We start from the raw sequence: 23,490 nt of genomic DNA, 5'->3' as shown, positions 1-23,490 counted from the left end.
GGCTGCCTGTCTGCAGAAGTCTCTATAGAGTCGGTGAAGGGATCTGGGCAGAAAGGCACGAGAGAGAGAGGTATAACATTACAGTAAGAATGGCTAATTCCCCAGCACGCTGGCATTAGAAAGCAGATACCCAGCCAACACTTTTTACACCTTTATTGCTCTAGCTGCAGATTTTCTCTCCCTTTCACCCCCTTTTTTTTGGGGGGGGGGGAGCAGGGATACGTTCTATCTTAGAGAGAAAACAAAGCTGGCTGATCCACACACTGCATATGGCAGGGGACTAGCGCCACGGGGTCGACTGATGGAGATAAAAGGATGAGAGCAGGCAGGCACCCAACCCTGTCTCTTCTCCATCCTACCGCTCCTCTACCCCATTCTGACTGCTCCTCCAGCCTGTGACGCTCAAAAGTCTCCCCAGTTCAGAGTGGTTAATCCCCCAAAAGTTTGGTGCTGAAGCTAGGAGGTGGCGCTGAATAATCCCTGCTCCAGTCGGGTGGGGCGTACCGTTAAGCACAGCCTCCCTCGCATGGAATTGGCCATGGCCAATCCCACCTGGAATCAGGATACACAGAGGCAGCTGCCAAGAAAGGGCACAATTATTTACAACAAAGAGGAACTGAACTTTGGGGGGGAGGGGGTCGTGAGATGGGTTAAAATCAGGTTCCTGGATCAAGTGTAGCAGGTTGGGGTCAAGTCTCTGTGGAATATCCAGTTTGCAGAAAACAAGTCACCAGTGAGAGAGAGAGACCCACAAACTGGTGCAGCTAAAGCCCTGTGCATCTTCAGCTCCCATCTTCTCGGGCAGGAAAGGAGGGTCACTGGTTTTGAAACAGGAGCTCGCTGTCGTTCAATGGACTTCCCACTGAAGGGCAGGAAATCCCTCACTGGCTGGATGGAGGATTAATACCAGGGCCACCCGGGGAGGTGGGGGGGCAAGTGGGGCAATTTGCCCCAGGCCCTGGGCCCCGCAGGGGCCCCCACGAGAGATTTTTGGGGACTCTGGAGCAGAGTCCTTCACTCGCTCCGGGGGTCCTGGAAAACTCTCGCGGGGCCCGGAGCCCCAGAGCTTCTTCTGCTCCGGGTCTTTGGCGGCAATTCGTTGGCGGGGGGTCCTTCCACTCCGGGACCCGCCGCCGAAGTGCCAGGTCTTTGGCGACAATTCGGCGCTGAAGACCCCAGGCCCCTGAATCCTCTGGGCGGCCCCGATTAATACTCCAGGACTCCAGCACCGAAATGCCAGCGGAGGAGGGGTTAAAGGCAGCCCATCTCCCTCCGTCAGCTGTTTTTGCAAGGGGAGTTTTGGGCATCAGAGTGTGTTGTGACCACACTCAGGGAAAATACCCACATAGAAAGAGACGCATCTGCCCTGATTTTGGGAGAAGGTTCCTGCTGTTCTACTGCTTCCTTAACCACACTAACGCACCCTGATTCCCAGCCACCTTCAACCCCATTGTAATCACCCTCAGCCACACACCGCAAAGCAGCCCGGGAGCCTGGTGAAGACAAGGGGAACTGAGTGCGAATTATACAGGGGGCACATACCCAGTAGATCCTATATGGAGAGCTGCCCAGGGGAGCCAGAGAGCAGCCTGTAAGGCTGTGCCTAAGGGTCTGGGGGAGCCCAAACAACGTGGCATTTGCCTGCGTGTGTGTCACTCGTTGCCCCCAGGAGCCTTTTATAATGGGGCTGAAATAAGGGGAGAGCTGGTCTCTTCTCATGGCACTTCCCCCATCCCGGAGCTGAAGCTCCAGCCGTTAGGAGAGCAGCCCTCCCAGCGGCCGGGCCCCGGAAGTGCCGCATTACAAATCCGTCCAGGAGAAGCATATGCCAGAAGCCAAGCACGCCCCTGGCAGCACTTTGTCGTAGCCCGGGGATCCGGGTGTCAGCCAGCAGGACGGCACCTGCCACATCCACGGAGCGGAGCATCTCCAGGGTGCTGTCACGGGCAGAGTGCAATGGGCTTTCGGGCCTCCCCGGTGGCTTGTGCGAGGACTGACTGACGCAGCCCTGGAGAGCAGTGCTGAGCCTGCCTTCCAGATTGGAGTGGGCAGAGGGGGGTAGTTGGGAGTCTTCCCTCCAAAAATGACGATTTGAGACCCACCAGCCTGTGGATTACCCTGGGCAGGGGACGGTAGGAAGCCTCTGGCTCCAAAAGCCTCATTGTCTTAGCCACGCCCCCGCACATAACAGGGGGATTCACCATTGCCACATGGACTGACGCTCATAAAAACAACCCGGGGTCAGCTTAACCCAGCCAATGAAAGGGACGAGCACGTGCGATTGGGCCGGGCACCTCGGCTGCTGCTAGGTTACATCTTGCGAGCTCAAAGAACAACCCCCCAAATCCTCTGGCAGGGCAGATTTCCCCTGGGCTCTGTCATGCTCCAAGCACCCATTGCTTCCTCCAGGGAGATGGACTAGAACGACCTAGCAGGTCCTTCCAGTCTAGGGTTCCACTGATCACTCCAGTAAAAATAGATACATCAGAAAAAGAGGCGTCACCCTGGCACTGCCCCTTCTGGGCTTGAGGGTCGGGTACCCCTAACTCCAAACAATCCCTCCCTCTAGCCAGTGAGCGAATCCTCATTACATTCATGGGAGCCAATAGGGAGGGACTTTCAGCTCCTCCCTCAACGGGTTAGTTCTCTTCCCTTCCCCTCCCCCCTCCCACCCCCAGTTTCAAATTTGGATGGTCAGAGATTCTCCTTTGCCGTCAGGCTGCATCGTCTCCGCGGGTGGCCCGGGTGCAAACGGGAGCGGCCTCAGCAGAACTGGAAGACAAGCAAGCCAACACAGGAGGGAACAAGTTAGCCCCAGCAGGAGAGGAGTCACTATCTAAGCTTCTAGCAAAAAAGCCACTGAAGAGACCAGGGTCGGTTCAGGAGTGGGCTCATGTTGATGGAGGGAGCAGAGAGAGCGAGAGGTTTAGAAATCCAGGAGGACACTTGCTGGTGTATTTTAGGTTGGAAGGGGATGAAAAACGGGCATTGGGTTCTAGAGCACGCAAGGCATGGGCCTGTGTTGGTGCTGTGTTCTAGAACAGGGGTTCTCCACCTTTTTCTTTCGGAGACCCCTTCCAACATGTTATAAAAGCGCCACGGCCCACCTCTGCCACAACAACTTTTTTCTGCATATAAAAGCCAGGGCCGGCGTTAGGGAGCAGCAGGCAAGGCTACTGCCAAGGGCCCCCGCAAAGCTAAGTTGCTCAGGCTTCGACTTCAGCGCCAGGTGGTGGGGTTCAGGGCCCCAGGCTTCAGCCTCGCATGGCGGGGCTTTGGCTTTCTGCCCTGGACCCCAGCGAGACCAACAGTGGCCCAGTTTGGCGGCTTCCCTGAAACCTGTTCGCAGCCCCACCAGTGGGCCCCGGACCCCTGGTTGAGCACCACCGTTCTAGAGCACATGATGCATGAGAAGAAGGGGATGTGGCATTCTAGAGCACAGAACCAGAGAAACGGGTGCTGTGTTTTAGAGCACACGCTACACAGGGAGGAGATGTGGATACAATGTTCTAGAGCACGGCACCAGAGAAATGGACGGTGTGGTCTAGAACACATAACACATGGGGCTGAGGTGTGCGTTCTAGAACATCGTGGTGGGCGTGGGTGAAATGGACACTATACTCTAGAGCAATTGCTCTGTCCCCCCCTCGAGGGAGAGCCATGAGTACAGACCTTCCAGCGGTTCCCGCACTCGTTACACAGCACGAACGTTGTCATGGGTTCATCGGCACTACGCGTCTGGACCTACGGAGAAAACCAGCCACACAGACTCAACAGGGAGCATGAAAGTGTCTGCGCTGAGTCCTTCTCAGTCCTCTGAGGGAATGGGCATTGGGGATGGAGGGGGAGAGAATCCTTGCAGACGCAATGAGAACCGCCCTGGACCGTCCCCAAAACTCAGTCCCCCACCAAACCACAAACCAGTTCCCATATTTGGAAAGTTCCTTTCATCTTCTCCTCCCTCCCTGTTATTTCTGAGCGTGCTGCACATGCTGCCTGTGCTCCTCCCTGCGTCTCGGCCCCACGCAGACGCAGGAAGGAGTGGAAATCCCACAGAAAAGTGGGATCCTCCCCTAAATTCCAGCCCAGCCTTGCAGGCGCAAGAGGCCTGGATAAGGACTTGCACTTTGGGGCGGTACGGCAAAGCGAGCTGAATCTCCAGGAGTCACCTCCCCGTAAGGAAACAGATGCAGTCCAGGGGCTGAGTGGCAGAAGGGGCAATGGACCTGACTGGAAGCCTCTGGTCTTCTGCTGATCTCTGGGCTAATCCTCCTAAGGGTGCAGGGACATGACTCGTCACAGTAAAGTAGAATCCTCCTTAGAAGGTCCCAAATTTCTCTGGATTATCAGACAAGCAAGACTTGAAGGCAAGAAAGTCAATGGGGAAGGAGACCAGCTTGGAGACCATTAGAGAGGGAGGTCTGTCAGTGGGGATTCAGGTAAGCAGGACCCCACTGCATTTCCAGGTGGCTAAGACCCCTTAGCTATGGCTGCATGTTGATGGCCCTTGGCATCTTCTGAACTTGCCGCAAGTCAGAGTGGGCTAGCCAAGTTCTCTGCACTGACCCTGGAGACGGCCGCTCAAAGCCATCGCTCCGGGCTGGAGGCCCCCTACCCAAGGTGCCCACCTGGTTGTAAGTGCAATTCTTCTTCTTGCACTTGCCGCACTGGAAGAGGTCCGTGGTGGTGCCCCCGGTCTTCGCCATCTGATGCTCCCGGATGGCTTCTAGGGTCATGGCGTTCCTCAGCTCCTTCAGTTCGTCGCTCGCCATCTCCTGCAATGGGTCACAGCACCCAGGTCAGAGCTACAGAGGCCAACAGGTATTTCTACTCCCATCATTTTCTTACTCCCAGGTTCCCAGAGTCCTTTGGGAAGCTTCTCTCCCGTGCGCACACACGCACACACCCAACCACCATCTTGGCATCTGAAATCAGACAGGAATCTTCTTACAATCCACCAGCCGCACGACCTCAGTGAGGGCCTGTGCAAGTGTGAGACCGACAGACTTGGCTGGGCCGAGACCTCTCACTCCTGACACGTGACGTTCCCTGCTATCCCAGTCCTGGGTCCCCACCTCCCCTTCCCAATGCACTCCGGCGGCCGTCCCAGTCCTGCAAGCTTCCCCACAGCTCTGCCCACGTGCCTCCAACCCAAGCTGCAGCCACACTCTGTTATTCCAGCCTTGGGCTCCCAACGCCCTGCTCTGCTGACGCTCCTCAATCCTGTCCTCCAGCCTCCTTGCTAGTCCGGTCCTGAGCTCTGCTAATGCCCCACAACTCTGACCTGCAGCCCCCCTGCTATTCCAGCCCTGGGCTCCCCCCACAGCTCTGTCAATGCTCCTGGAACCCTGCCTTGCTGCCCCCAACCCCCACTATTCCGGCCTTGTGACACTCCTGGGCAGAGAAAGCAAACAACACTTGGATTTCGCAGCGTGTACAATCGGGGCCAGGCTATGACAATCGGCCTTGGGATTTCCAGCCCAAGCTCCAGAGGGGAGAGGGTGCTGCACAAACTCTTTGGCCAACTCACCCCCACCCCCACCCCCCGCTACTGTCCTTGAGCTGCATGGGGGATGCCGCTGATCAACCTGGGTAACTCCCTCTCACCGCTTCTGGCAGGCTGCCTCCGCCAGCCTCAGCAATGCTGCATGTGCCATAGGCTGCGCTGGTCTCCCTGCTCTTACTACCAGCCTCCAGCACCCCCTGGGCCTGCAGCCTCCGACCTCAGCAGCTTCCTCCCCTACTGCTAAGCTCTGCCCGATTCCCATCAGCCACGGCGCAGACAGAAACGATCTCTCCCGGACCCAATTCTTCTCTGAGTCAGTCACCGGGCATCCCCCTCCCTTCACACCTCCCACCCCGTTACTCACCTCTGCCGTCATCCTCGCAATGAGGCTGGGGGAGATGGCTCCATTCAGCACGTTCCTCCGCAGGTTGGGGTTCTTGGGGTCCTTCAGGTTACTGATCCTGCTCCTCACGCGGTTGCGGTATTTCATGTCCGTGCTCTTCAGCTCTTGGAAGATATGTGGCACCGTCAAGGAATCAGAGCCCAAGGATAAGAGGACACCGCAGCGGTGGGTTATGAATGCACAGCTACCAGTGGATGCCCTCAGAGAGGCCCATCTGGGCTTTGGGACACCCAGAGAACCAGCCCACGCTCTAGGGTTTCGTGGGAACATCTTCCAGGGTTTCTACCTTCCTAGGTTTTGCTTTGGACGTTTGGATTCAAACAAACCCTAGAACTCAGGCAAAGCTCCTTAGATGCCTGTGGCTTTGATGCCAAGCCCCGGCTGGGACCCCAGGCACCCTAGGAAATGGACCCAGCATCGCCTTCATTCAACCTGGGCTGAGATTTGAGTTTGTATTGAAGACCAGTGATTTTGGGGCCGGCCCTGCTCCTGTTGAAATCATGAATGTTTTGCCAGCAGGATCCAGTGCTCCCGCTTCTCACTAACCTCTTGTCTATTACACAGTAGCTTCCCTGTAAGGTACAGCCTCTCCTCCATTGCAGGTGCAGGAGAGGGCAGGCCACATAACCTCCCCTTCACCCGGCTGATGCTGAAATGGAATGCTAGACTGCATTGCACCGTTCAGCCACGAGGTGGCGATGTGTAGAACAGCCCTCATCTGAGCTCATCAACTGCACTGATGCAGTGGTTCCCAACCGGGGGTCTGGGGCCTCTTGGGGGGGCCGTGAGCAGGTTTCAGGGCATCCACCAACCATGGTCAGTGTTAGACTCGCTGGGGCCCAGGGCAGAAAGCCGAAGCCTCATTGCATGGGGCTGAAGTCCGGGCCCCTGAGCCCTGCCACATGGGGCTGAAGCCGAAGCCTGAGCAATGGAGCTTTGTGGGGGCCCCTGTGACACGGGACCCCAAGCAATTGCCCTGCTTGCTACCCCCTAACACCGGCCCTGGCTTTTCTATGCAGAAAACCGGTTACTGTGGCCCAGGCGGGCCGTGGAGTTTTTATAGCATGTTGGGGAGGCCTCAGAAAGAAAAAAGGTTGAGAACCCCCCACATTAATGGACGTTACAGTGAACGTGGTGCATCTCCCTGGGAAGGAAACTCACGATAGTACAGAAGCCTGACCGGCGAGCAGCAGCTCTGCAATCGACTTTGTGTAGGAGAAAGAGCGAGCCTGAAACACGAGGCCTGAACTAAAGTCGTGGTCAAGCCTTGTTACAAAACGTGCCTGCTTGCAAGCTCACAGAACCTGGCAAGAACAGGGCTGGCATTGCAAAACCACGCACATTCCTAGGAAGTGCCAGGCACAGGACACTCACACAAACACAGTCCAGAAGGGTGGTACCAGACCACCCCGATACAGGTTTATGGTGCAAACACACTCCGCAAAGATGATACAGGGTCACCCTGACCCCCTCTTAAAGCTAAGGCTAGGATGACAGCGGGGTGGATAGAGAGGTTTTGATCGAACCAAGGTGTACAAGGCAAAGGGTGGTCACTAACCCCGTCCGAGGGGCACGCCGTAGCTCGTTTCTAGCAGCGTATAAAAGTCGGGTCCCAGAGGGGGTGTCTTGGGGCAGCCGAGAGGGGAATGGAAAGTCCCAGCATTCACTGAGTCCATTGCATTGGACACACATGTGCTGGCGTCACTGTAGACATTGATCCGGGGAGCTTCATTGACCATAAACCTGGCCAGGCGCCTTCGCTTACAAACCCAGTCTTGTGGTCTTCGTGGACAGTTTGCTGGAGGTCTCTGCGCAGCGCTGGGACGGCACACGCTGGCAGCTCCCGCACGCCCCGCCAGCGACAGGGAATACGTGACAGCAGGCGCACTTGGGATTACCTCCATGCCGGCTTGCAAAGGGCCTTTATGTTATAAGCCGCCAACACAGCCGAACTGCTGCATCCACAGCCCGATGGCGCCCAGTCCTGCAAGTACCCACAATTCCCACTGACCACAGTGAGAGTTCTGGGGGCACAGGAGTAACCCACGCTCCCCCTGCAGGTGTATGGGTCTGGCTACACTGCAGTCAGAGGGGGAGTGCGGCGCGCGGACCCAGACCCGAGCCAGCCTGGATCAAAGCTAGTTGCATAACAATAGCAGTGAAGCCCCAGCCGCCTGGGTATGTGCCCAGGGGACTGGGTGGGCAGGGGTAGCTGCCACGGCTTCCCTCCTGTTGTTACTCGAGCCTTGGGTGAGTCTCCAGGTGCTGCAGTCACACCTCCCGGGTGCAGCGGAGACCTGCCCGGCGACGTTAGCCCCGGTGCCCGCTTAGAGCGTCACACAGTCACAGCTGCCGTCAGCGGGGGCCCCCGAGCTGGCTCCCCTCGTTATAAAAGGGAGGGGCCAGCCGGCAGGGCGTTGCCTGCGGGGGCTCCAAGACTCTGGCCCTTGCTCCCCGCCTTGGTCTGAAACAGCCCGTCTGTGGGCACACAGCAAGATTCCCCGGTTGGAGAGGGCGGAGGGTACGCGAGGAAAGGGAGGGAAGGAGCCTGCCTCGCCGGCTGCGTCTCTGTCGAAATGATGCTGGGGTTTATCGCTTTGGCAGCGATGCATTCGGCGCTCCGGAGCCCGGGACAGGCATCGGCTTTGTTCATTTATATCTAGCTAAATGCAGCGGGGGAGACCCCTGGGTCCAGCCCTGCCAACCGGCCAGGAGGGGCAGGGCTGCCCTGGGATGCAGGCTCGGTCCCCAGTAGCAAGGCAGGCAAACCGCGCCGCAGCCCAGCCAGCCAAAGGATATGATCTTCGATTTCAGAGGCCAGCTTGTCACAGTTGACTCCAAACTGTTTGTAGTCATCTAAAGCGGGGGCGAGCGAGAGGGGGAAGGGGGTGAGCACACTTCCGAACCCAGAGAACGTGCCGAAATCAAAGCAGAATTCAAAGAAATCACTAATTATCGGCATAACAAGCTTGACACTGAAGCCGAATTCCTTCAGAATGATTTACTTCCGTTGATTACTGTAGGGTTGCCTGCGCGCCACTGGGCCATCCCCAGCTTGTTCCTGCGGGGTCGCTCGTGAGCAGCGAATGATAAATGATTATCATAGGCTTATTCACAAGTACCGGGCAGGTTCGTTATTGTAGGGTTGCTCATGCACTCCAGGCCATGCTCACTGGTTTGTTATTGTAGGGTTGCTCCGAGAAGGGCTGACCCGCTGGCCGTGGAACAGCTGGGCTGTTTTAAACCCATAAAGCAAACCACACAGCGTTTGCAGTTTGCACAGAGATGTAAGAAAGGACCCAGCAGGTTAAATTTCGGTCCTACCAGCAGTGAGGGTTGTCCCTTCAAAGCCCATGGCGCGTGGCAAGGCATGACCTGGTGGAAGCCGACTGGGTTACACCCGGGAGAAATTTGGCCCAGTGGGTTTTTTGCAATGAGCAACTCAACCAATCATCAAAACCGCCAAAGTGCCCAGCAGTGACTGGCTCCTATTGGGGTCACAATCCCAGCCCTGGTTCCTGCTCTGACCCCACCCAGCGAAAGGGACGCCTCAGAATCAGTCCTCCCTGTGAGCTGCCCCAGGGGGCGGCCCCTTCCCCTCCTGGGCCACTCCCAGCCCCAGCCCCCTCTCACCATCCATTTTCAGGGCGGCCGAGATCATCTCGACGCACTTGTCCCGCACCGAGTCGCCCGTGAGGTAGCAGGACGCCAGGAAGCAGATGGTCGGCGCGAATGTGGGACTCGAGGGGCTGCTGGGAGTCTTGGGGGTCTCGGCTTTGGATCTGGCGCTGTTGGGTCTGGAGAGAACAGACAGGCTGTCACCCTGGGAAGCCACAAGAAAAGGCACCTTCCTTGCCAGCCCTAACCAGAGGAGGGGCTCCTGGCACGACCTGAAGCTTCTTCACCTGCAAGGGGTCCCTCTGTGCGACACTCACCTCACTCCTCAGGAGCCTCTCTACCCCACACTGGCTACCTGCATCCCCCAGGTGCTGCTCTCCCCCACGCGGGCAGAGGGAGCATCCTCAGACCTCCAAGCCACACGGCCTCTCCATCCCATGCTGCCATGGGGCCACCCCCATACCACTAACCCCCCTGCAAACTCCATCCATCCCCCACTGGCCTGGGGACGTCTCCTGACCGTTCTCCCGCTCATGGGCCTTGGAAAGATCCACCCACCGTGGGTATTTACCCCCACTCCGTTACAAGCGGAGCACCTCAGAATCTGGAATGTATTTGAACTCCCTACACCTTTCTCAGGTCGGCCAGGGCTTTTATCCCCATCGTACAGATGGGGGAACTGAGGCACAGAGAGATTAAGGCTCAGATCCTCCGAGGTGTTTAGGTGCCGACCTCCCACTGGTTTCAATAGGAGTTAGATGCCTAAATATTTTGGAGGATCCAGGCCTAAGTGACTTGCCCAAGGTCACATAGGCAATCTGTGGCAGAGAGGGACTTGACCCTCGCTATCCTGAGTCCCAGGCTACTGCTCTAAGCATAGTGGCTGGCCTCCAGCGTCTTCTACATGAGGCCTTTCCACCCTCCCCTACCTTTCCTCTTTGCCATCACTGGAGTTCTTCCGAGAGCCGGGGGGGGAGGCTGCTGGGTTGGAGCCTGTAGAGGGCCTCCTGGAATCGAAACAGGGAGAGGCAACAGTGCGTGCGATGCCAGCAGAGAGAGGGGAGGCGGCGCAAGGGCTGAGGTTCTGCTGGGGACCCCAGCAATAGATCTGTAACATGCTCGGACACCCCGGACAGAGATGGTCCGGGCTGAGACCGTCTGGTGGGATATCCACCGCTCAGAGCTAACGGCCTGCTCCAACCTCCTCCGAGCGCAGCAGGCGTCTTTCCATTGACTTGCACTGGCGCTGGCTCAGCCCCTCGGCGTGCAAAGGCCCCTGTGCATTGTGGGATCTGAGGTGACAGCCTTCTACGGCTAGCACGCGATGCCTTCCAAGCCCTCGGCGAAGGGCGGTGGGTCTCTTGGGGCAGGTCTGCACCGTAAATAAACACCCGCGGCTGGCCCGTGTCAGCTGACTTGGACGCGCAAGGCTCGGCTGTGGGGCTATAAAATTGCAGGATAGACGTCTGGGCTTGGCTTGGAGCCCAGGCTCAGGGACGCTCCCCCCAGAGGGTCCCAACACCCGGGCTCCAGCCGGAGTCCAAACGTCTGCACCTCAATCCAACAGCCCCCCAGCCCCAGCCAGCTGACATGGGCCAGCCGCAGGTGTTTCCATCGACACAGGGGAGACATACCCCTGGGGACAAGGCCCAGGGCCAGAGCTGTTTCAGACAATGCTGAAACAGAGGGGTCCGAGTCATGGACGCCCCAACTCTACAAGGCCGGAGTGATGTGTACTGCCTCCTGCTGGCTGAGAGCGCCGCTCTGCCACGACAGACGGAGGCCCCTGGGGGAATCAGCACGTCATGACCTTCATCACGGCTTCCCTGCCTCCTCCGGTTCTTTCTAGGCTTCTGGCCGGTGCCCAGCCACATGGTATCCAGGAGCCTTCTAACAAGGAACCTCCATCCAGATGTCTCCTAACTCACTCCAGTTCCGGAGCCGGCCCGGGTAGGGCAGAGTGACCAGCTGGTGCACAGGGGACACACATCCCCTACATAGGGCCTCAGAATCCCACCTTCCTCCTCCTGCAGTAGACCGCCCGGAGGACAAGAAGTACTGGACGTAGGATAAGGAGTAAGGGGCGTAATCTGCAGCAAGGGAGATTTAGCTTGGATACTAGGAAGAACTTTCCAGGCAAGGGGAGTTAAGCTCTGCAACTGGCTTCCCGGGGAGGCTGTGGAATTCCCATCGTTGGAGGATTCAGGAACAGGTTCGACAGACCCCTGCATAGGGGGCTGGATTTGATGCCCTCTCGAGGTCCCTTCCAGCCCTGCATTTGTCTGATTCTTGGGTTCTAAGAGGGAGCAGGGTGAGATCCCAGCCGTCAGTGGGGTGGCTGGAAGAACGAGCCCCCCCCTTACCTTTCCACCGATGGTCTCTTCTGAGGGGAGGAAGAGGAGGAGGCAGTGGTGATGGTGGAAGATCTGGAGTCTGCAGAGTCTCTCCTGAAAGAGAAGTGGGGGAGGAAGGGCCATGTCGTAAAGCGCAGAGAACAGGGGTTCAGGAGGGAAACACGCAGAGAACCAGGGGGCACACGGGGCCTGGTAATCCTTAGAGAGGGCATTTCCTAGTGAACGGGGCATCCTGTCCAGGGCTTGCAAGGGAGCACGAAGAGAAGGCAGGTCACTGCCACGTGGAGGAGGTGGTGGCAGATGGAAGCTGCCTTGCTTTGAGTTGGGTATACCGCTCTTCCAAAGACAGATTAGCAATCCAGCCACAAAACACCTACCTCTCTTTCTTGCCGTCCGAGTGCAACTTTTTAGAGGTGGCGGGAAGAGCCCTGCAGTCGCTGGTCTCCCTTCGTAGGGAAAACACACAGAGAGGAGAGAGATTAGCTCAAGTGAGATCCTGGCACCGGGCCCCCAAGCCCTCTCTGCTGACATCTGTGGGGGTGACCAGCTGCCCAGGACCATGTGCCAACCACAGCGGCACTTTTTCCGCAGTGGAACTGTTCACCGGTTATCCACAGATACTGGTATGTCTGGGGACTCCTCCCCCGACCCCGTCAGCCTCCTGCAAACACAGCAGGTTCATCACGCCCTCCAATTCACCCCTCTTGCAACTGGAGAATTCAAGCATAAAAGGGAGCCCTTATGCCAGACCCCCCTAGTCATTAGTGTCACCTAGTGGTTAGAGCAAAACGCCTATAAGTCAGGGCTCCTGGGTTCTGTTCCCAGCTCTGAGAGGGAGTACGGTGTAATGGCTAGAGCGGGGGCCTGGCAGACTGAACGCCTGTGTTTCTGAAGGTATAATTATTGTATTGAGACGTGTAAGGCACAAGAATAACTCAAAACATCCAAATTCATAGATCTGAAGGCCAGAAGGGACCTCGTCAGACCTCCTGCGTTACACAGGCCAGAGAACCTCACTCTGTCATTTCCGCACAAGCTACAGCAGATCTTTTGGAAAGACATCCAGTCTCGACCTTGGGACTGCAGGGGATGGAAAAACCCTCCATCTCCCACGTAATTAACGAGCCAAATCCCGGCCCTCTTCCCTCCTAAGCTTAGAAGACCCTTCGAGCAACAAAAGCACCGCGGTCAATCGCACAGAATGAGAAGCCCCCACCGGAGCAGGGATCTGATCTCAGCGGCTGGCTGCTCTCTCTGTACAGAACCCAGCCCAAACCCCGGGTCCGACCCTCACTTTGGGACCCAGCCCCGAGCTTCCCAACTAGCTCGTGTTTCTATAACCGGCCAAACCACAGGCCCCGTTCTGGAAGCCCCTCAGGGTTTTGCATCCATCGGGAATCTGGCTCTGAATCTGGCTCAGGTCTAGAAAGACCTGACAGCCTCAGCTGCTGCTGCAGAGGCCTTTAGCCTGTTGTAATCCTGTCCTAAACTCGTGGCGGTTCTGGAGGCAAGTGGCCAGGCCACATTCGACATACTATGGGCAGCGCAATTATCCGGCCCTGCAGTGCTTTACAGGAGAACCAGCTCAGAGCAGTCCCAACAGCCCTGCCACACGCCAAACACCGATTATAAACCCTTGGGAAACGGCTGAATCGTATCACCCCCACGTGGCGAATGGGTCTGAGTAACAGCTCTGATAACAGTACAGTGATGCAGCCTGCCTTCTAGGCACTGCCGCCTAGCGGCCGGAGCACTGGACTGGGACTCAGGGGACCTGGGTTCTACTCCTGGCCCTGCCACTGGCCAGCTGGGTAACCTCGGGCAAGTCGCTGCACTGCTCTGTGTCTCAGTTTCCCCATCTTTAAAATGGTGATGGCGATACTGACCTCCTTTCCAAAGCACTCGGAGATCTACTGAGGAATGATGCTAGATAGAAGAGCCAGGTATTGTTATGCGTTCACACAGGTATAAAGGCTTTGTGCCTGGAGAGTGTTATTTCAGCTCTGCTGCTGGAGGACTCCTGGGTTCTATTCCCAGCTCTGTCACTGACTCGCTGGAGGTTGGAGCTGAGACCCTGGGAGTCAAGAGGAGTCTTTTCCGTCCACCTAAGCCCTGCGTGACTTCATTCGCATTGCCCCTGCCGTGTAACTGCTGCTCCCCAAATAAAGGCTCTGGGGGTACATAAGCAAGTACCTGTCTAGCTTGGAGTCTGCAGAATGACTCTTTGGGGCTGCCGTGTGAGAGCCGGACTTGCTGGATTTCCTGGGGAGAAAGGGGGTTCAGGGAGAGGGTTTCTGCTCTTCAGCACAGTTCTATTTTTAGCACATTAGATTCCCACCCCGCCCCCTGATTTTTGTCCTAGAAACCGACCCCACACACTAGACAAGAGGAAAGAAATGAAAAAGAAAGCGAGCGACCCCCTTCATTTCTCTGTCGTCTCCACATTCCTTCCCCTGAAAGCTCCCCTATCTTTCAGCTAAGGGCTTGTCTACACGGAGACTCCCCACGTGGCAGGCTGGGGTGTGACTCTGCAACACTAGCTGGCCACCATGCACTAAATGCTCCCGGGTGCGCCCCGATCTACGCTCGTTTGAAAAGCGCTTTGGCAAAGCGCACGCCAGGACTTTTCGCAGCCGAGTCCACGGAGCCAGTCACTGAGCAGCACGCTAGAGCCCTGCAGATTTACAATTTAGCCTCCCTGCAGACAAGCCCTTCGTGCAATCCAAGAGCAAACGAAACCTGTTCAGCAGCGGTGGGCCAAACCCAACCCCCTTGTATTCACTCTAGAGACGAGCCAAGGTCCTAGATTTCAAACACGTCCAAGTCCTGGGCTGTTCGGGTGGGTGGTTTTGGTTCAGCCACATCAGTGAACACCAACTCTAGATCCCAGCTCTGATTTCATGCACTTCTGCCGCTCACCCACCCCCAGCTGGATCCCCTCCCTCAACACACACATCTCCGGCTTGTGCCACCGTGATTTGCTGGAGAAAGGCGCACGTTTTCACGAGGATTTTTACACCGCGGATACGTCCGGGGGTAGAAACGGCGGCAGTGGCCTGAATTGGAATTGGGCGACTCTAGCGGAAATATACAACGGCGGGTAGTGCCATAGGTGTCCACACCCACTAGGCTAAAAAAAATCGCCCACCGCCATGTCTTCCCCTCGCCCGGATCCAAGCAATAAGGAGGATGCTGGGGAGTTTACCTGTCCTGTTTCTGATCCGATGAATGTTTCTTCGAGCCAGGAAGAGGGCCCACTGCCTTATGGTTGGGAAAGTCCCTTTAAAAGAAGGGGAAAAGATGCAGGAAATTACTAACTCCCTGAGGATAAAAGGGATGAGCCATTAAGAAGCTAGAGGCCAAATCTTAATTCCATTCAGTTTTGTCACTGACTTCAGTGGAACCAAAGGGATGCTTGCAGGCAGGCTACACCTAGCTGGAGAAAAGGGATGGACTTGTAGATGCCACATGGTGAGCAGAGAGGCAGGATGGTCCAATGGTTAGCGTACCAGCCCATGACATTGGGTTCAATGCCTTACACTATTATAAGCTTCCTGGGTGACCTTGGGCCAGTCACTTATGCCCTCATCTCCAAAGGTACTGAGGCACCAAACTCTTATTGACATGGGCTGGGTGACCCTGGCCAGACTGTATCTCCCATGATGCACCACAGCAGCCAGGAACTCCCCTGAAATCAACGGGAGTTAAGTGCTGCAATACCTTTGAGGATCTGAGCCTTAGGCTGCTGCATGACTCCCATGATGCACCACCTGCCCTCTCTAAAAGGGAGAGTGGTGCATCATGGGAGATGTAGTCTGACACGACTACTATCTAGCACTGTTGTGCTGGAGCGCTCACAATCCTTAATGTATTTTTCTTCACACCTTCCCTGGGAGGCAGGTCAGTGCTGGTTCCTCTGTTTTATAGGTGGGGACCAAGGCCCAGAGAGGATCGATGGGACTTAGGCGCCTAAATACCTTTGAGGATCTGGCCCTTTGCCTCTCTCTGCCTCAACAGTCTGACCAGTGACTACTCCCACGCCTTGGCTAAGTGACTGATTTATTACAGTAACTCCTCACTTAAAGTCGTCCCGGTTAACGTTCTTACGTTGCTGATCAATTAGGGAACATGCTCGTTTAAAGTTGTGCACTGCTCCCTTCTAACATCCGTTTGGCAGCTGCCTGCTTCGTCCACTGCTTGCAGGAAGAGCAACCCATTGCAGCTAGCTGGTGGGGGCTTGTAACCAGGGTGGATCGGCAGCCCCCCTATCAGCTGCTCGCTCCCCTAAGTTCCCTGTGCTGCAGCTGCAGTTCAGCTGTCCCTCCCCGCACTGCCATGTGCTGCTCCTGCCCTCTGCCTTGGAGCAGCTCCCCAAGACTCCTGCTTGCTGTGCAGGGAGGGAAGGGGAGGGCTGTCAGGGTGTCTCCCTGCACCCCGCTTACCCCTTCTCCATATAGAGCAGGGAGGGGACACGGAGGGAGAGAGACAGAGAGTTTGGGGCAGCGGCTGCTGTCTCAACTTCCTGATCCACTTAAAAAGACAATGCACTTAAGAGTGGGTCAGCTTCCTTAAAGGGGCAGTGTGCATCTCTCGCTCTCCCACACACAAGGTGTGTGTCTGTCTCTGTCTGCTATGCTGTCTCCCCTCCCTTGTGTTCCTGCTGCCTTGTGTGAGAGGCTAATTAACAACACTTAACTCTTGAGGGCTCAGCGAGTGCTAGTTCATCATTTAGCAGCAAGGCATTCCCTGGGAAATATCCCTCCCTCTTCCACCCTCTAACTTCACCACCTCAAGCTTCACAATCACCACAGCTGTGAACAGCATTAAATTGTTTGTTTAAAACGTATCCTGTGTTTTTTGTCTGGTGAAAAAAATTTCCCTGGAACCTAATCCCCCCCATTAACATTAATTCTTATGGGGAAACTGAATTCACTTAACATCATTTCACTTAAAGTTGCATTTTTCAGGAACAGAACTCCAACGTCAAGCGAGGAGTTACTGTATTACTGTTGTTTCCTATCGCCAGGGCACAGCTACTGCTTACCAAAACCCGACGGTCTAAGAACCCCGCGGGCCAGCTCATACCTTCCTTTGTCCTTTGCCTTGTGCTTCTCAGCTGGGCTTTTGCAGCGTTTCACTGGATGGGAATTCGCCCCTTCAGGCTGCCAGCTGGGAAAGTCGAGACTTTTTTCTTTTTTATCCTTTTGCCCTTCCAGGGCCTTCTCTCTCTTCGGGGTCCCCGAGGACTCTAAGAGGAACAGACCAGGTTGTCACTCAGACGCTGACTGAAACGAAAATGCGAGGAGCGTGGAGGGGGGAAGGGCACTTCTATTCACCAAGCTGGTAATAATTTCATACTGGCTGGAAAAAAACCACCACCACGAGCACCTGGCTTGGAGAGAGTCCATCAGCGGCCCACTTGCAGGGCTGGCTTTAGGAAGTGCGGGGCCCAATTCGAATACCCGGCGGTGGTCTGGGTCTTCGGCAGCACTTCGGCGGCGGGTCCTTCACTCGCTCCGGGTCTTCCGCAGCGCTGAAGGACCCGCCGCCGAAATGCCACCGAAGACCCGGCGCGAGTGAAGGACCCGCCGCCGAAGTGCTGCCGAAGTCCCGGACTACTGCCAGGGGAGTAAAAATTAAAAAGGCGCCTAAGTTAGGCGCTCTTCTTTAGGGCGCAGGGCCCCCTTAGGTGCAAGCGCGGGGCCCTCTTAGGCCTGGGGCCCATTTCGGGGGAATCGGCCTAAAGCCGGCCCTGCCCACTTGGGCATTTAGAGCAGTGTTATAAGGGGCCAGGTTCAGATCTCCCTTATAGCAATTTTCCACCTTTACTGCTCCACTGACTTTAGTGGCGTCATTCCTGATTTACATCGTTCTGCGTGACAGCAGACTCTGGACCCATATGCAGCCCACAGAATCCAATCCTCTGCTCCCAGGGGACTCGGTGGCCCAGAAGATTAGTGCATTAGCCTGTTATCTTTTGAGACTCGGGTCCAAATGACCACGGGTCCAGGCCACCAACTACACAAGAGGTCATTCGTTTCTGGTCAGGATTGCACTGGCAGGGACTACATAGGGTTCCAGGATTGGAATATCAGGCAGCTGAGGCTTGAGATGCAGAGCATGGGGGACCAGGAGTGGGCCAGCAAAGAGAGATGCAGATCTGGGCTGAGTTGGCTGAACTCGCACGTGGACCTACGCCTTGAAACAGCACGGAGGGTCTGCACGGTGAGGAGGAGGGGCCGGTGGTCTTCAGACATGGGAGACCCAGGGGGCAATTTCCTGCTCTGCCGTGGACTTCCTGTGTGATCGTGGGCAGCCATGTAGCCTCTCGGTGCCTCAGCTGCCCCTCACTAATAGCACACAGGTGGAGTGTGAGGACGAATACATTAAAGATGGGAAGCGCTTTGGGATCTACTGATGAAAAGTGTTATATAGGCTATAGGCATTATTGTGATTAGTGGGTGCACAGACAGAGCTGCCCTGAAAGTCAGGACCAGGTACAGGAGTGTCGCTTAAACACAACCTGCACACGGCTCTGTCCAGATCCTCTCACCAATAAGCCACCAAATGATCCTTCTGCCAAATTAAAACCAACCACTAGGCCCATTAGCTGCTTGTATCCCGGGGGAGTAAAGGGGCCCTAAGGATTGTGTAGAATCAAAGGGCCCACGGAGGTTTTGGGGCCAGCTAGCATGTTACTCGTGAGGCTGAAGCAGCCTCAGAATCTCTCACCTAGCAGCCGTTTCCAGTTCTTGATGAGGATTTTCGCCAGGGCCACCACCTCTTCGTCCGAGCACTGCTTCCGGACAGCGTTGACGGCCACGCCAATTCTCGTGGACTGGGAGCACGAACGGACGTTTGTTTATTATTAAGCAGATCAAAGACGAAGGCAGAACAGAGAGGAAAGGTAGCCCAGGGGTTAACGCACTAGCCTGCTGCGGACTCCCTGTGTGATCTTGGGAAAATCACTGAACCGCTCTGTGCCTCAGTGTCCCCATCTGTACAATGGGCATAATGGAACTGCCCTCCCCCCGCAGGGGGTGGTGGTGAGGTGCTCAATTATTACAGCAATGGGGGCTATGGAAGTACCTTGGCTGGATGGGACAGCACCTAGAATAGTATTTGTACAGCACCTAGGATAGCGATACCGTGGTCCGTGACGGGGCTTCTTAGGTGTGACAATAATACAAATAAACACAATAACGGATGGATAGAAACGGGTCTGGCTCCTCTGGTGGGGGGCCAAGGGAATACATCGGGAGCGTTCGTGACAGCAGGCTCTTACAGCCCCCTGCTTTCCCAGGTGGAGGAAGGACCCAGAGAGGGGACAAGACTCAATCGCAGCTTGCTTCTGAAATCATCTCGGTGACACGGTGGGACCCTCCCTACCGCTAGCAAGAGCGGTCGCTTAGGAGCTGCTCTAATACACTGACGGGTCCCTCGCGGCCGGCCCAACGTAACAGCCTCTCCAAGGAAACGGCTGGAGTTCAAGTGGATTGAACTGTTGGACATCAGGCAGCCCAATCTGCGCGTCTCACTGATGCCTCTGGGTGGGTTGTCAGCCACGGGGATCGAACCTGGGACCGCTCAATGAGGCCGGACTGCCGGAGCTAAAAAACCTTACTCCCTTAGCAGGCTTGGCAAGCTCCAGCCGGCCGAGTCACAACCAGAGGGGGGCAAAGCGCTCGAATTCCACGTTACCTCCCTCCATGTCCTGCCCCTTCTTCAGATCCAAGTAACCCGTTACATGCTGGGGTTACGCGCCTCCCTCTCTCCCAACCGCTCCCCCTCACCTGCAGCAGCTCGATGGTCATCGTGTAGCCGTTCAGTTCTTTCAGCAGATCCAGAGCTCCGTCCTAGGGCAAACAGAAGCCGCAGTGAGCCCTGAAACATCAGCGAGGAAAACAACTCCCTGGAAACAGCCTCAGCATTGGAGGGGTGATAGGAAAGGGGCAACATTTCCAAAATCCTGTTCTAAACTGCCACCCCCCTTGGCCAAACGGTGCCCCCCAGTGACACCCCTGTCGCTTCGCAGAGAGCGGAACTGGTGCAACCGAGAAAAGAATGCATTATTTTATCACCGGAGCACCCATGGGTGCTGACTGAGATCGGGAGCCCCATGGCGCTGCACAGACATGTAGCAAGAGACAACCCCAAATTGTGCAGAGAAGCCAGACGAAAGGGTGGGAGAAAGAAAGTATTATTCCTGTTCTGTAGCCTGGGCACCGAGGCCCAGAGAGACGAAGCTACTGGTGCAAGCGCATCCAAGGAGACTGTAATGCAGATAAAGCACCTTAACCACAAAGCCATCCTCCCTTAAAATGCCCGGGTCTTTGAAACCCTCCATAGATTGACCCCACCTTATCTCCTCGGCCCTGTGCCAAATTCTTTTGCTAGCTACACCAGCATACGCCCAGACCGACTCTGGAAGCCAGCGGCATGACTCTGCATTTATGCTAGCCTAACAGAGCAACATTTGCTCCCTCGTCTCTATTCTCCTCGACCCAGGAGAGGAAGGGTCACCCAGCGGTGAGGACACTAACCTTAGGGGTGGGAGGGCCTAGTCAATTCCTTACTTTGCCACTGATTTCCTGTGTGACCTTGGGCAAGTCACTTTGTTTCTGTGCCTCAGTTTCCCCACCTGTACAACGGGGATAAGAACCCTCCTCTGCCTCCTGGGAGGGTGTGAGGAGAAATACATTAAAGATGGTGAAGCACTCAGATGCTCCAGGAATGGGGGACCGATAAGTACCGTAGCCAGACAGATACTACTTTTGGTGTCCCGTTCACTGCTTTTTGTGACATAGCCTTCCTCTCGGCAGCTCCTGCCATCCGGAGAACCTCGCTGATCTCATTGTCCCATTGACCTTCCCTCTCATTTCAGTTCTCAGCTGAGAACCTCTCCCTTCCCTTGACCTATAGTTCTTAAGTTCTTTTTTCTTGCCATGAGTTTTTTTAGTTCTAGTTTACACTTGGCCTGCTAAACCCAGGGTTGAGAGTTCAGTCCTTGAGGGGGCCATTTAGGGATTTGGGGCAAAAATCTGTCTGGGGATTGGTCCTGCTTTGAGGAAGGGGTTGGATTAGAAACCTCCTGAGGTCCCTTCCAACCCTGAGATTCTATGATTCTATGATACACGGAAGATGATGGATAAAGTAAGAGGTCAGATCCTCAGCTGGTGTCTATGGGCACAGAGTCAACAGAGCAGCACGGATTTACACCAGCTGTGAATCTGGCCCAGGGTGTATAAAACCACCGATCGCACATTATGGCTGATAGGACAGCTCTTTCCTGTAGACCATACGTACTCACCCGATGCATGTATGTTGCAGCTCTTCCTATAAAATTACCCGCTCAAGAGAAGCGGGAGGGAAGGGTTAAAATGTCTCTGTATTATCCAGCTGCCATGAGTCAAAAGAAAACAAAAACTTTGACCCATATTTTTTCAAAAGCTCTTTTTTTCCCCGTTATTATTTTTTATTTCCTGACGCGGGAGGTCACGGTCAGAGGCAGATGGAAAGGAGGTTCGGTCTTCTCCGGTTTCTGCACGCTTTCTCAGCCCGGCCAAAGATGCGGAAACGCATCTGCTTTGGATTTGTACTGTGAAGCATCTCCGACAGTCCCCAGGCCCTCCCGACCATAACTGCGGAGACCTGGCCAGGATCCAGGGAGACCCCGGTGGGTGACCCTAGGGAGCACAGAGCGCCAGAGGAGAGAACAACGGGGCTTGTCTGTGTTCAGGAGTCTCAATATAAGAATCCCCTTCACCGCCACAACAGCAGAGTTCTGGCTCTTCTCTGCATGTGGAACATCACACATGGAAAGGCAGCAGCCCCAGAGCGAGAGGAGAGGAACAGGCTGGCACCAGATTGCACCTTGGTGTGTATCTTGGTTCCGCCCCAGCTTTCTGAGAGTACGAGGCAGCTGCTGACACCAAACTCCAGTCTGATACGGCAACTGCTGCGATCTGATTACAAACTTGGATTCAGCTAGGCAGGCTCCGTAGGGGGTGTTCAGTTAGACCCAGCAGGCCAAATCCTCCTGTCAGTTACACCGGTGCCATCTGTTGTAATAACTGGGGCTACAGCTTCACCCGCACCGTGAGCTCAACGGTCAAAAATACATGGGCGTTCATAAGATGTCACCCCAACCCCTGTAATAACGATGGGAAAAGGCACCAGAGGGAGACAGAAGGATGGAATTAGTCCAAACCAAAAGGCCTCGTGAGAGAACTCAAGGACTGTGTTCAGATTGTGCCTGGTAAACAAGCCAAGCGTGGGACCAGAAGTCAGCGAACCAGCTTGGCGTGTCGGAAACCAAGCCAAACGGGGGGATGAAATAACAAGAGGAGGAGCTATTCTGCCCAGAGCTCCCTTCAGGGATCCTTTGAAAAAAAGATTGAGACTTTGGGAGAAAAATTGGCCACCCTGGCTCCCACCCTCCCCATCTCCTGGGACCCTGGGCTTTCATCATCCTGGTCCCGAGAGATGTCCTGACCAGAGCAGACCAGAGAGAGGGACCCAAACACCACCTGGGATCTGAGACTTTGTCTCTCTCCCTATCATGTGTCCTTTTCCTTCCCCATCTTATTTCTTCTCTGTCCCATTCCCCTCCTTTTTAATTCTATCTAAGACGACTCTGGTTTCGCCAGCAGCCAGGGCGGTGTATTTTGCAACACTGCTGTAAGCCTGTGACCAGAGAAAAGCAACTAAAAGCAATGCCCGAAACAGCCCGATGCTGGTACAAGTTTCCCAGGGCTCGTGCACTGTCCCGGCATTTCTCCAGCAGCGAGTCTGCAAGAGAAAGTCAACCCCACAGACAGAGGCTGCATTTTCTCCCTTTGCTGTTCTTGTCTTGCGTGGGTTTGTCTTGTTGTGTCTTCTAAAAAATGGGATCAGACCTTAGCAGCAGCAGCAGCGCCAGCTCCAGCCCATCTCAGCAAACTTCTTCTCATGCCGAGGGGCAGTTAATGCCGTCTAAGAGACTGCCAGACAAGGGGGTTTTCCTTTCTAAAAACCCTCTCCAGCTCACAGGAAAGGGACCAGAGGATGCTGTTAAATGGAAGCCTTATTTAATATTGACGTTCCAGTGCTTTAGCGGTTTTTCCTTCTTTTCTGCATGTTTACCAAAAAGTTGCAAGGATTTTGAATGGCACGTTTGCCACGGCACTCAGCAGGCGGAAGTCTCTGCAACCCAAGCCCGGTCTGTTTAACGTAGCACAGTCACTGGGCTGTATCAGCACCTTTGGGACATCGATTCGACCTGAATCCAACACATCCCAGGAGTGGGGATGGCACAAGGGGTGGCAGAATTTGGCCCGAATGCTTTTGACCACCGTCTCCAAACCGGGACGCCCAACTTTCAGCCAGTACAGAGCACTGGTTTCCGGTTCAAATGCTCCCCCCCCAGAAACGGACACCTAGGGCCATGCGGAGTTGAGATGGAGGGGGAAAGAAAACCCAAGAAGCCAAAAATAAACACACAGAAGTAAGGCGGCCTTGGGAATGCCAGGTCTGGAAGGGCAGGGATCTCAGACTCAGGGCTTACAGCTATCTGAATAAAGTGTGTGTGTGTGGGGGGGGGGGTATTATATTCTGGGGGCAGCAGCTTT

The 23,490-nt window shown here is 55.4% G+C and overlaps 1 protein-coding gene across 1 annotated transcript in view; it reads right to left on the bottom strand.

The window, feature by feature from the left end:
* Positions 1–130: 130 nt before the first annotated feature.
* The window catches only part of TCEA3 (transcription elongation factor A3), a 29,223-nt gene continuing 5,863 nt past the window's right edge, over positions 131–23,490 (bottom strand). The window contains exons 2-15 of the mRNA XM_039511677.1: positions 19,675–19,737; positions 18,614–18,719; positions 16,967–17,129; positions 15,087–15,161; positions 14,075–14,143; positions 12,259–12,327; positions 11,891–11,974; positions 10,457–10,534; positions 9,543–9,706; positions 8,709–8,765; positions 5,871–6,025; positions 4,629–4,775; positions 3,673–3,744; positions 131–2,772 (exon numbers count right to left, since the gene is read on the bottom strand). Coding sequence (XP_039367611.1) covers positions 2,764–2,772; positions 3,673–3,744; positions 4,629–4,775; positions 5,871–6,025; positions 8,709–8,765; positions 9,543–9,706; positions 10,457–10,534; positions 11,891–11,974; positions 12,259–12,327; positions 14,075–14,143; positions 15,087–15,161; positions 16,967–17,129; positions 18,614–18,719; positions 19,675–19,737 — 1,311 coding nt within the window. The 3' untranslated portion in view covers positions 131–2,763. The remainder of the gene's footprint in view (positions 2,773–3,672; positions 3,745–4,628; positions 4,776–5,870; positions 6,026–8,708; positions 8,766–9,542; positions 9,707–10,456; positions 10,535–11,890; positions 11,975–12,258; positions 12,328–14,074; positions 14,144–15,086; positions 15,162–16,966; positions 17,130–18,613; positions 18,720–19,674; positions 19,738–23,490) is intronic.

The sequence above is a fragment of the Mauremys reevesii genome, linkage group 23 (assembly GCF_016161935.1).
Source record: "Mauremys reevesii isolate NIE-2019 linkage group 23, ASM1616193v1, whole genome shotgun sequence".
Classification (NCBI taxonomy): domain Eukaryota; kingdom Metazoa; phylum Chordata; order Testudines; family Geoemydidae; genus Mauremys; species Mauremys reevesii.
This window is presented reverse-complemented; position numbering and strand designations above follow the sequence as displayed.